Source organism: Cyphomyrmex costatus, unplaced genomic scaffold, assembly GCF_001594065.2.
Source record: "Cyphomyrmex costatus isolate MS0001 unplaced genomic scaffold, Ccosl1.0 scaffold120, whole genome shotgun sequence".
Classification (NCBI taxonomy): domain Eukaryota; kingdom Metazoa; phylum Arthropoda; class Insecta; order Hymenoptera; family Formicidae; genus Cyphomyrmex; species Cyphomyrmex costatus.
In genome coordinates this window covers 1,639,006-1,653,431 of record NW_017275174.1, presented here as the reverse complement: position 1 = coordinate 1,653,431, position 14,426 = coordinate 1,639,006, and the positions used below count along the sequence as shown (strand labels likewise).

The window sequence follows — 14,426 nt, the reverse complement described above, 5'->3', positions numbered from 1 at the left end:
ATAATAATAAACAATACAAATATTACAGTATAATACGGATTATATTGTGTAATTATAGTATTACATATAATATGAAGCATTGCATAGCAATGTCTGATACGTATAAAACATACTTTAATAACTTACATCCGCTAACACAATTCAAAGTTTCAAATTTATGAATTACAAATTAATTTTCACTAAAAATGCAATATTATAACAATTTTCTTGCCACTATATTCTTTATTTATCAATTTTTTATTATTAACACAGAATAATATATATACACACGAATACAAAACAACTCGATTTCTAAAAATTATTTGTATATAAAATATACATTGTACTTTTGAAATATTATATATACAATATATTAAATTGTCCATAAATCTAGAATTTACTTGAAAAAATTTCAAAAAATATATTTAATAATACCTACGACAATCTCTGATGAAAATTCAGCTTATTTATTCTCTACGTACCCATAAGTGTTCCACTCTATAAAACAAACAAATAGATATATCAATTATGTATGTATGTGTGTAGATGTATTTATGTATTACAGTTTTAACTTCCATTTTATGTATGATAAACTTAATTATATAAAAACATTGAAATTGCAATTTAGTAAAGTTTAATACTTATTAATAGTAATTTATAAGAATTTTTCTAATAGATAATTTAAAAAATGGACTAATCTTGTACCACTTTTATATGATTAAATTTAATATTATCAGGTTTCTTTTAATGTGTGAGTGTGAAAACTGCTTATATTTATTCAATAAAATTTTGTTTTTAAACAATTTATGGACTAGGACTGATATAGTTTCCTTTATCAATTTTATTTTATACCTTTAATCTTTTCTTCATGAGACATCATTACTGGATACCAGTCGGTACTTGAATAATCTATTTCAGGCAGTTCACCATCGTAGTTTTTTGGCAAATGACTGGCTGGAATGTGAGTGTGGAAGGAAGACATTTTGGAACCATGGAAGAACATGCGATTCTTCAATTTCTCCCTGACGAATGGTTTGAACATTTGCCATACCATTTTAAACAGGAACGGTTGTTTCACAAAGTGAATCTAACGAAATATAAAATGTAATTAAAATGTGCAACATAATAATACAATTAGAATTATATACTATTTATCTAATATAAAATAAGAATGTAGATATAATATTTAGTATTATGATAATATTGATTTACGAGAATGTAAAATGGTCACAAATAAAACGAGTAAGTAAGATAACCGGATTCTATGTGTGACCTAATACCCAATATATATCCTACTCGCTATTTGTGTGTAATTATAAAGGTAAATTTAACAAATAATATTAATAAGTCATGTCTGACTGACTAATAATGTCTGTCTGACTCAATTGCATTAGTTTATTGCTCAATTTGTTCATTCTGTTATTGTTAATAAAGCGAAATGTGAAACGTCGTAGTTATGTTGTAATTTATACACACATCGCTTGTAAAGTTTGTCTTATACTTTTGTTATTGATCCAAATCATGGATTACAATTTACCTGCTATAAACGTTGGAGATAAGTTAATAAATAGATAAATAAATAAATAAGTCAATTGTTTGAAAAATAATTCATCATATATAATTCTTACGTGTCAATTATATTATAAATGTCAATATGTTAATGAACTTATATTATAATTTCATAAAAGTAATATTATATTCAGTTACTTTATTCTTCATTTCTCTAATTTGTTTACTTTCTAAAAGTGAAAAATATAATATACTAAATAAAGATTTTAGGAAAAAGAGTAACATTTAGGTTATATTAAATACAAATAATGTACCCCCAATATGACTCAAATGCTATGTATTCTTAAAAGATTTATAACATTCATGTAAATATATTTCATGTAAGAATATTTCAAATATGTCTCATATTTTTTAACATTTAGAAATGTCTCCTCTTTTGAATTTGACCATCAGCTTTTAACTTTCAGCAAAAAGTTAGAGAAGATCAAAGCCTAGATAGAGCATCATATGGACTGATTATTATCTTATATTAATATTTATTGTTATCAATATTTAATTCACGTATTGCAAGATGTAAAAGTAGAGATGACTTTTCTTTTCTTAAAGTAATTTTGTGTAATTTTATCTGCTATTATATATATTAATACTAACTTCTTTCAAACGCAGTGGCATTGCATCCTGAATAAAACTCAGAAGTTTCATACTAAAGGATGGTGACATTCCCGTAATTTGTTTCATGGATAACCCATCAAAATCCATTATCACCACAGAACCAAATATCTAAAAAAAAAAGAATAAACACACTTGTAAAAATATATTTAAGATTATTGAAATATTTAAGATTCTTGTTAACACCTAATTATTAATATTATTATAACGATTTTATTTGTATCAAAATTATTAAATTGTTTGTCAATTTAATAAGTAATATTATTACTCCAGTTGTAATCATGATTGCATTTCAAAACCGAAACAAATTTCAACACTCAGATTGCAGAATCAGATATATATATATGTATATATATATATATATGTATATATATAAATTTACACAGAAATATTTAAGCACTAAGATTCGTTTTGACTAAATATAGGAATTTTCTTATTTAATTAAGCACACTCTTGTAATAAGATAATTTAAAAAACTATAATTTGAAATATTTACTATTTAACAATATTAACCTATTTCATTTTGACAAGAAAAATTTAATATTTCCTCTCTCTCTCTCTCTCCTTTCTCTCTTACATTTATATTAAAATATTCATTAATTATCACAGTCGAGCAAAGTGCATGTCTAACTCGCGTTTACGTCCATCAAAATTAAATCTGACGTTTAACTTTGTTAAAATTTAAATAATTTATTACTGCTAGCTAAATTTAATTAACATATCTAAATTTAACTACTAACGCCGTTAATACTGTTTATAATGTTGTTTTCTCTGGCAGTAATTGCGAAAATTTAAGTTTCCTTTTTTGCATAGTCAAGGCAATTATGGAATTTTGCTGATCGTGAGTTATGGCACGTTCAACCTGATGATTATGTACACGCATAGGTAAAATTCATAACACTGTGATTCATTTTTGTATAGTAATAATTCCTAACACAAAAATTTGTACATGCAAAGAAGAAATATTTAATTTAATTTAAATTTATTTTGTATTTTTCATAATTCGATATTATAAAAGTATTCAGACACATTTGCATTTTTGTCTGAAGCTAATTTAATTATAAATAATTTAGTTATTTAATTTGTGCATGTATATGTAAGAGAAGACATAATCAATAATTGTAATATTTTATTCGCACCTGCGTTTCTGGTTCACACATGGCTAATTCATGTATCAAGTAGAACATTCGAAAAATTTGATCGCTGGAGACTTTTGATGGATCCCAGTTTTTTCCGCAATTTACTAACATCACTCTACGATTTTTGTGATCTCTATGTTTAAAAATATTAACAATCTTATGTTCAGTGAAAGCATCCTTTTCATCATCCGGCATTAGATTATGCAACAGGGCTGCGTGCTTCACCTTGAAGTCTGCGACTCGTTTCATTAGTTCAAACGCACTGTGTGGATAAAATTTACAAGGTCGGAGGAAGATCATGAGGAAATCATCGTCGGTACAAAAATAAATTGTTTTGTCCTCTGGAACAGAAGTAATAATTTTATTAACTTCAACGATATCAGTGGTATATAAATATAAAAGCGAGATAAAGATATAAAAACATCAATGTCTCTCTGGTTGTAAAATTAGCTAACCTTTTCTTAACAAACTAAATTGTTATCGAATAGATATATTGTTAAAAATTGATGTTTGCAAATATTTGTTACCATATACATATATATATATATAATATATAAAAAATTATATTATATTACATTATAACTTTATTGTATTATATATATATATGGGGCATTCCATGCCAAGTGGGCCACCCAATTTTTGGGCTTTCTCGTCGCAGCGCTCTTTTTGCTTGTCGTTAATGGGCATGAAAGGTAATTTTGAAAATAAAGTGCAGACGTATTCTTATAGAAAATTAAACGCTTTTTCACGTAAGAATATTCTTTTTTTGATCAGACTGGTTTACGATGATGTTTTTCAGTTTTGAACTTTTCAAAATGGCGGGGCGCCTAAAAGGCCGCTCTCAATTTTCTTTTAATATAGCTCAAAATGTAGCTCCAGGTCTCTACTTTGTTACTCTAAAAGGACTTAATGGCACACGCATTCGTTTAGGAGTAAGAGCTAGGAAAGTGAGGCAATGTCGCTCCGTCCCCCTGCCGCACCACTCATTTTCCTCACTTTCCTAGCTCTTACTCCCAAACGAATGCGTGTCCCATTAAGTTCTTTTAGAGTAACAAAGTAGAGACCTGGAGCTACATTTTGAACTATATTAAAAGAAAATTGAGAGTGGCCTTTTAGGTGCGCCGCCATTTTGAAAAGTTCAAAACTGAAAAACATCATCGTAAACCGGTTTGATCAAAAAAAGAATATTCTTACATGAAAGAGCGTTCAATTTTGTATAAGAATACGTTTGCACTTTATTTTCAAAATTGCCTTTCATGCCCACTAACGACAAGCGAAAAGAGCGCTGCAACGAGAAAGCCCAAAAATTGACGGTTCTACAGTTCGGTAACCAGTTGGCCTACAGGTATATTATTTGGCATAGAGTCTTTATTTATCAAACTGTTCAAGTTCACGCAATATGAACGAAATCCATGGAACTTCGCAAAATGGGTGGCCCACTTGGCGTGGAATGCCCCATATGTATATAGTACAATAATATCTGTATATCATTACAAAAATTCAACACAACAACCTTGTGCACGTGAATGATATAAATAGCCGACGATATGATTATATGCGCGTCTTTCTAATACAATGATGAATTCATGATTCATCGCCAGCTGATCATTCCTCTTATCTGTGAGAATCATCGGACTTTGAATCGTTCTGTCACATTATCAAAATACTTCTCGATCAAGGTACATAGTCAATCGCGTGTGTCATTATAATCAACAAAGTTACAAGGCACGGACTTTTGAACGGGAATGACTGATTAAAAATAAAGTAATCTCTCACGAACGAGTATGGTTTGCGATTATTAATCATCAAGTCGGCAAACAATATATAAAATCCATTATTTATAGTTGTCAGCTTCTCGCTGATTTCTGCTCATCTCACGCTTCAATGATATAAAAAATGTCGGATCGCTTTGGGGCGACTTTGCGTGCGAGGTCACGATACCCATTCTTAAAGCAATTACTTCAGTGCTCCTTATTAGGGAAATTGCACATAAGGGTCGCTATTTATTTTCTATTTCAAGTTTAAACAGGTGCTTAAGCACACGAACGTGTAATGCCGGCGATGGATGACAGACCGAAAAATTTGTAAACACAGTAAAAAATTTTTTTATTATTTAAAGTAGGTACAGTTTTATATTATATATATATAAAGTATGTCCACACATATGTTTTATATTTTAAAATATAATATCTGTTCATATACCTATCTACAGGAAAAATAATAAGAATAATTAAAAAATTATAAGAAATAACTTCTTTTCTGTACAAAAATTAAAATTACATCTTATACATTATTATATATACAACATTCTATGTATATATGTATGACTTTTACATAATATTCTTCTAATTATCCTGTATATATTAAAATAGTGTAAAAAACTAATAGTTTACGAGATGTTTATGTTTTATTCAGCTAGCACATTTACATTTCGATACATGAAATTAAAATATCTTATAAACTTTTTATTTTTGGTAACTCTCTGCACCTTAATACTTTTATGCACAGAATAATGAGATAAATTAATTGGGATGCCAAAAATACATATTTTTCATATAAAACACATGACATTCTTTTTAATTACACAATTATTACTTTTATATATATGCACGCATATATGGATATTTTCCTCATTTTTATAATTTATTTTTTATACAAGAAATAATAAAAATATTATTTCTTAATTTTATTTCCAATCTTATTATTATTATTTTATTTATTTAATTCTATTATTAATTTTCTTGTATATACGAACAGAAATTATACAATGAAAAAAATATATTATATATGGACATATTTTACTTCAGTATAATTACATATATTTATGTATAATACGTTTTTCTTAAAAAAATTTTTTCGCAAGTGTAACGTTCATGAATTATGAATCAATAGTATTCGCAAAGCGACGAATACAAAATGTTCAATTACCAAATAAAACTAATAATATCTTATATTTTATTGTGCAAACGAATCATATCGTGCAGCCAAATTTATTATGCAATTCATCTGCGTTATTCGTCTCCAAATTCAACGTTCTGATACGCAGTTCCGTGTAAACTTAAGATATTATTTCAGTAAACAAGCATCAAACGCTCAAGGAGTCTTCAAGAATCATATCTACTGACTTGAAAGGTCCTTATAGCCATACTCGAACGACGTGATATCACGTGTGCAACTGTCCAAGAGTCAAGGTGCACTTGACTCGTGCATCGATCGATATCAAAAAATTTCTTTATCTCCCAATTGTACAATACGTATTTATAATATAGTATGTATGTGTTATATTAATGTTCAACACTTATTTTCTATACACGCCTGTTACTAGATGCATGGTCTTCGTAATACGTAATGTTTATTCAAACAGCTATACGTTAAACTATAATTAAAAAATAAAGTTACAAAAAATAATAGACACACATTACATATTTGCTTTTGAATATTCAGATTAATTTTTTTAAGCAAAACCGTATTAACCTATACTGGTTTCATATTTTTTATTATTTAATGATAACGCAAATACGCAACTACGTCTTAATAATTATTAATTACTTTTTATTTTCCATTCAATTAGATTAGAATATCAAATGATTAAACTCGAAATGTTTTGCAACGAAACTGAAAATATGTATAAAGTGTTTTGTAATGTTTTGATGTAAAAGTACTATAGCAATTTAAAGAGTCAATGTCACGGTCTAAGAAATTCAATTTCAACTTTAAGAAGATGAATCGAACTCCGCTGAGCGTTTTGTAATGAGAAAAGATAAAGGGAAACGAAATATCAGAGTGTCACAGTTTTAACCTTATATTATCTTTCAATACATCTATTCAGCGGCTATATGTCGTCCAAATGGTCTCGATAATTTTCTTAAAGTAACATTAAATACAGAAAAGTCTTAATCTCTGAATGACTCGTTTAGTTTACATGCGAAAGAATACTTCAAATGGCTCTTTGCTTGACTGCTTCTTTCTTCAGCAGTTAAAAATGGATATTTGATGTTTCAAAAGAGTATCTTTTTAATTTAATAGTCATCTATTTATTACTTATTTAGTAGAAACTTGAACAAATTTAATCGACGCTTACACGATAACAGTTAATGCCTGTTTCTATTAATATAAATTAATTTTAATATCGATTTTAACTTACTCCTCACTTCTCTCTCTCTCTCTTTCTCTCTCTCTCTCTCTCTCTCTCTCTCTCTCTCTCTCTCTCTCTCCTTTCTCTTTTCTCTTTCCAGTTTTGAAAGTTAGAAAAAGATAAAGAGTACAAGATGTTCTATAATGCATTGCAAACACTTAGTCATAAATCGGAATGCTTCGTGATAGTCAATCAAAAGCATCAATAATTATTATTGACGCTTCTGATTTGTTATTGCGAAATATTGCGATTGATGATAGGATAGGATCACGGAAAAAAGTAGCTACAGTTACCCTGACTAAAAGTCACTTATCAATACATTTTTTTATCATAAGAACTATAATACGATTATGATAACAGTTATAGCTATTAAGATATGTCCGCATCTTACGCGATTATCACAACCAAATGACAATTATCATTATGTCCGGATGTGGCAATCATATAACATTTATTTTTTTTTATGTTTACGACGCACTCTAGAACATCTTTAAGTGGAACAAAAAAATTAATCTACGTTGGAAACGAGTATTTTTGAACGATTTTAGTACTATCAGCAGTTATATTCATTTTTATATTTAATGAATAATAAAATACAGACAGAATAATGATTAAGCGCTTGAAGCGCATAAGCGTCAAAACTGAACGCAGCCAAAATTAGGTATAAGAACATAATTATGCGATAATATCAATTTTTGCAGATAAGTGAAGGCAAAGTTTTCCATAGCCACGAGTCCATATCAAATTTTTATAATTTTCGGAATAATCTTATGAAACACAAATTTCTAAGGGATATCTTACAGACTTTAGACTACGTCCAGAAGACGTTATTACATTCTATGGACGTTCTCAAAACATTCCTTAGAAAAAGTGTATGTATGAGAATGTATGTTTATTTCATAAAGTTAAATAAATCTATTCATAACTTTCAGAATACGTAACGATCATTCCCATTATGTCAGTTAAGTCGAATTTGAATTTATGTACGATTTGATTCATTAAGATTCTGTTCTTACAGCCGTATTTGTACTCTTGATGAGTTAATCTTTCGTTTTAAACTTTGTAACAGATTATATACGACTTATTAACAAACACGCAATAGAATTCAAAAATATTTATGCCTCTTCTTTTATAAATTTAAAGTTATCTTTAATTTTTATAATCATTTAAGTTTTATTGGTAACAAATTTTTAACTAAATTTCCTTAAATCCTACCGAAAAAAAGTTTATTCGCATAAAAGAAATTAATTAAGCAATAAGATATTATTTACTTTTCAGAAATTTAGTTTGCAAACAGACTTTTTTTAAATATTATAACTTGGAAACTATAATTTTTATAACACTTTTAATAAGGGAAGATTAATTTAAAATTAAGGAATGCCTTGTAAAAATAAAAATCAAGAATTTTAAAATACATACTTTATGTGCATATCATTACATATTTTTAAATTATATATTTGCAAGTAAAAAATGCACAAAATAAAAAAATTTATTACAATATTTTCCTTTTTTTCTAACGGAGACACATTTTTTCTTAAAAAAAAATTCAAAGTACAGTTAGTTATGTTAAAAAAAAGCTAATCAATATTTTGGAAAAGGCGAAGAAATATGAAGGTTTTGCAAGTTTAAATTGAAAGACTCGAATAAATGTTACATAGAACTTTAGAATTAAATTAAAAAATGATAAAATGACTAACCTTCGATATACTTCCTCAGAGTCTCGATGCCCTTTTTCACGTTCTCCTCAGTTTCTCTGAGATCCTTCTCAGCAAAAGTCCTGGCTTCGGCCCCAGGTGGATCCAACAACAAAGCAAAAGACATTTTCACGATTTACTTCTTTTTTTGTCTTCCCGTTACTTTCTCGATCTCGCGCTATACTCAAACTGATCACTGAGGAACGTCCCCGGCAGGACAATCATCATTTATCTACAGCTACCACCACCCAAAGAGAACTACTCTTATACATCATCCACGGGACAATCTTTGACCGCTCAAAGTCCATGCCAGCAGTTCGAGTCCGTATCTTCCGCGCTTTTATTCGAACAAGCACCGATTTTGTGTCGATTAGCTACAGAAGACACCCAGACAAAAAACATCACAAAAAATCACAGACACCAGACAAAAAACATCACTTTGCTATCTGGGATATGGAAAAAGAATCATCTATTTATTTTTGTTTATTAACTATTTAGATCACATTTCTAAAGTAGGATTTTATCCTAATCAGTAATTTTTTTCCAGTAATTATATAGTGAAATAAAAACTATATGTTACTCGAGAAACTTATTCACATTCTAAAACAAACTTTTGACTGATAAAACTCTTATCAGAGATTATGTGCGCGGTCAGCTTTTCTGTTGAATCCAATATAATATAGTGTTTAAAAACGACTCGTGAAACTGATTGAATTAATTATGAAGACAAAATAATAATAATGATAAAACATTATAAATTTAATTCGCTTACCGTATTTATAATAATTAGATTAGTTTTTATCCACCTTTTTCTTAAAAAACACATACTCAATTTCCTTTACTAGGCTCTTATATAAATCTATTAATTTTGCTGCCTTTTGTTAATGAGGATAACAGTAATAATAAATGATTTTTTGCGAAAATAATTCTTTTGTGATAATCTTCATCACTGAGCTAATATTCTGTTCGATCTTGCTATTTATCGAAATCGATTTAGCATGCTGAAAGGTTTAAAAGAATGAAGGGATTAATCGCAAACATGTAGAATAAAAGAGAAAGAGTGATAATCAACAACAGATTATAAATGGACTTTGACTCGTGCAATAATTTCTCTTCGAAAACTATTGTTTCTCGACATCTATTATCGCGCTTTGACGTTAGTAGGAACTGATTTTCTAACATGCTATAAGGAACCGAGAAAGAGTAGATTAACTGCGGAGATAAGAAACAGAATACGATAATTAATAACAGATTATGAGTACACTCAGGGGCGCCGACTTGTCGATTTGCCACAAGTGGAGTTGGACAATTATTATTGTAAGAGTGCTAAGACAAATTTTTCAAGCCTGTTGATTGGCTACAGGATAGAGAGATCAGAGGATGTCTCTATCCTGCACACATTTGTCATACAGCAAAACCGCACGAATAAAATAGCACCCTTACGGGAGGGAAACATAATAAAATGTTCACTATTACTTTCGTATTAATATCTCTTTATAGACTTCTTTATAAACAACCATATCAAGATCATAACAGATTGAACGAGGAAAAATTCTTTTAATAATAAATTTTATAAATCTTTTCTTATAATTTGTTGAAACATTTAGAGTAAACATTGAACTTCAAATTATTTTTTTTATAATAAATTTATCCAGAAGTGCACATCAATATCCAAAATCTCAATAATATCGGAATTCACGTGCAATATATTGTAATTATTGAATTTAATTGAACTTCCTAATGGGGAGAGAATGTTTTTTAAACGTCTTTAAAACGTTTAAAAAACGTATAAATGTTCATTAAACATTTAAAAAACATTCTCTCCCCATTGGGTTGCTACATCATGGAATGCAAATATGTTTTCAACCTTCTCAAGGCTGAAAAAGAACGTTGTGCAGTATATAACATATTATCATTACAATAGTATATTGTTAAAAGTACTTGAATTAATAACTTTTTTTGAAATCATTATCTGTAAGTAACTGTCTTATCTTTACGAAGTATCAAAACATCTTCGAGAGATATTCATGTGTAGAAGTGCACACGTAAAAAATTTTGATGTGTGGAATACTCCGCACACACTCCCCGCAAAAGTTGACGCCTATGAGTACACTTGTACCAATTAAAGAGGAAATTTTAATTTAAAGCGCTCACACTAAAAACAAAAATCTAAATTTTAAAGAAATATGTATTTCCTTTTTTTTAGTGCAGAAATAAAGCAAATACTTATTAAAAAAATTTTTTAACTTTAACTTGAATATATTTTAGGACTATTTTATATTTAATAATTAAATACAAATTTTTTTTAAAAACTTAATATTTTCCACAGTTGTACTCTTAGGTGATTCTAAAAAAAATAGGAATTATTTAATAATTATTTTGTACACACACTTTTTCATTGAATTTATGAGATGTAATAGATTTAAAATATTCCATAAGACATGTTAGTTTTATCAATAACAAAAGCAGTCAGACAAGTGAATAATGTGATAATAACACAATAATAATATGACAATAATATAATGATAAATAGTGATAATACTATGATAATATAGCGATAATACTATGATAATATAGCGATAATACTATAATTTAATAATAGTATTATGACAATATATAAAATTTTTAATTCAAGAATCCACACAGTTTTTGAATGCAATACAATTTTTTTTTAACTAAGTTATGAATAATTAAAGATAAAATGCTCTTTTTTTTTATATTTAACCAATTTTTATATTTTTTTTATATTTAACCACAGTAATAATTTAAAATATCTTAGAAACATTTAAAAAAAACAATTTTGTAGGAAATACTTTAAGCTCTTACCAGTGGCATAGCAAGAAAAATGCTTCCGAGGGGAGGAGCTGTAGAAATCAGTTTTTTCTAATGTTCTTTTTTATACTAGTGACGCATTTGGTAAGTATAAACAAAAAAGGTTTCGTTTAAAACGTTAAATATGATAAAAATGTAATTAATGTTGATTTATATAACATTTTGTACATCAATTTGATTACATTAGTCACCAATAAGCTCAAGCCTCTACACCGCATCAAGATTGCGATCATTGCAGAGGTTTCTTTGTATTCTATTTTATTTTTTATTTTTTGTATTTTTCTTTAATTTTAAATTTTTGTTTAATTTGAAGTTTTCTGGAAAGTTTTAGATCTTTAAATTCAATAGTAAAAAAGTTATGATAATTTAAATACATGTTGCAATGTTGCGTCAGACGCTTCGCTGATACGCCGCTGTATATAAATTATCATAATTTTTTATTATTATATTTAATTCTAATATTTTCCAGATCTAAAATTTTCCAGTCTAAATAAACTTCTTCAAATATTGAACTACAATGTAGCATTAATGCAAATTTTGAATTCAAAAATTCGTAACACAACTTTAACGTCTGAAAAAAAATTCACTCGATAAAATATCATTAAAAAATTTCTGTATATCGTATCAGCGCAACCCTCGTCCTGATGAAGTGAACAGTATGGTTCACGAAACGTTTTGGCATTAATAATGAAGAAAGACACGGCGATAACTCGCAAACCTTCTGATATAATTGAAGTTTTAAAGGTATGTTAAAACATCTTATATGATTTTAAAATAATGTCTTAAATTATAATAAATAATAATATTAAATTATAATGTTATATTATAGGGTTACAGTATATAATTTCATCCTTTAAGAAAATCGCGCGGCGTTTTAGTGAAAAATTTAATTTTTACACTAAAAAACGTCAACTTTGGAATATAAGTTTTTTATTACTTGTAAAATTATAACTTTTAAAATTTATAATATTTTCAAATTTTTATTTTAGTCTAATACTGTTGAAATGACTTATATACTATGCTCGAGTTATTTTGACCCACGGTAACCATGAAGGGTTAAGATACAATCCCAATAAACGAGAATGGATTGAAATAAATTCAGACTTTTAGAAATACACATTGACGAATGTTAAATAAATTCTTTAGAATTCGAATGCACTTTTATTTCTGTATAGAAATTTTATAAAGCATATTTTTATGCCTTTCAATCTAAAAATATCATCTTTTCTATGCATTTTCGTAAACACTCTGCTCAATTTAAAATTATGAATAAGAGATGCAATTTTTTAATGCAAATGAATTCAGTTAAATAAAAAAAAGCTTTACTTATTTAACTGGATTCAATATTAATAGATTTAAAATACACATAAAAATTTTAATTCATTTTAACCAAAATTCTCGATTATTAGAGGAATATAATATATCTTTAAAAAATTATTTTTTTCTCTATTATGTTCAATTAATAGATAATAATTTACATTGTTTACATTGGAAGAAAAATGTTAAAATAATATAAACAGTCCGTATAAATGTCATCTTGAAATTTACGGTATACTTTAAATGATTATACATATAATAAATAAATAAATTTATTAATGTTGCGACATAAATTAACTAATTTAATAATTATCATACGTCGGAACTATTATCGACTGTTTATAATGTAGATACTTTTTCAATAAATTTCTAGATGGCGCTTCAACAACAAAATGGGTTCAAAATTATTTTGCTCCAAATATGATTGAACAATCACCATACTCTAAAAGTGCGTTCCATTTCTCGCATGATGCGCATAATGCATCGTTTATCTTTGCTGCTCACTAAATGTTAAACAAGGACAATTGATGCATCATACGCATCATGTGCGAAACGGAACGCACTTTAAATGTCTAATGCCCATTTCCACCAATGCAGATTAGCTTTTAATCTCGGTTCAATTTGCTCTTCATCTTTATCTAATTCTAAAAATTAGAAAAAGATGAACAGTAAGTTAAACCGAGATTAAAGTTAATCTGCATTGGTGGGAACAGGCATAAATAATAGAAAACTATACGGTGTACTTTTTTCAAACATTTTGTGTCAAGCTCAACAATAGAAAAATATTACTAAGAAAATTTATATTACATTTTTCATATGTAAAACGTAGATGTAAAGCGAAATTCAGAGGAAGAGACTGTAAAGGGGAAAATTTGAAACGAGATTAAGCTGAAATTTAAAAGGACAACCATTGACAATATCTCCCTTATTTTAATCTAAATGCAGGGAATGCTCAAGAAGGAACAAAATCCCTATCTGCGCTTTTTCCGCTTTTCTTTGCCTCCGCAAAATAAAAAAAGAACCCGAAGAACGGCACTGTCCGGTACTGCATAGCGGTGGAGGGCAAAGGGCAGCGGTACAATGCGTCGCGTCGCGGCGCAGCGTGGCGCGCCTTCTGGTGTGTCGACCTGTGTCGACCGACCGACCGCACTA

The 14,426-nt window shown here is 28.1% G+C and overlaps 1 protein-coding gene across 1 annotated transcript; it reads right to left on the bottom strand.

The window, feature by feature from the left end:
* Positions 1 to 364: 364 nt before the first annotated feature.
* On the bottom strand, positions 365 to 9,252 carry LOC108779020 (alpha-tocopherol transfer protein-like). Its single transcript, XM_018546354.1, has 5 exons — positions 9,129 to 9,252; positions 3,297 to 3,637; positions 2,140 to 2,268; positions 832 to 1,066; positions 365 to 477 (listed from the first exon to the last, which is right to left on the bottom strand). The coding sequence occupies exons 1-5, from the start codon at positions 9,250 to 9,252 to the stop codon at positions 443 to 445; spliced, it is 864 nt and encodes a 287-aa protein (XP_018401856.1). The 3' UTR covers positions 365 to 442.
* Positions 9,253 to 14,426: the final 5,174 nt, after the last annotated feature.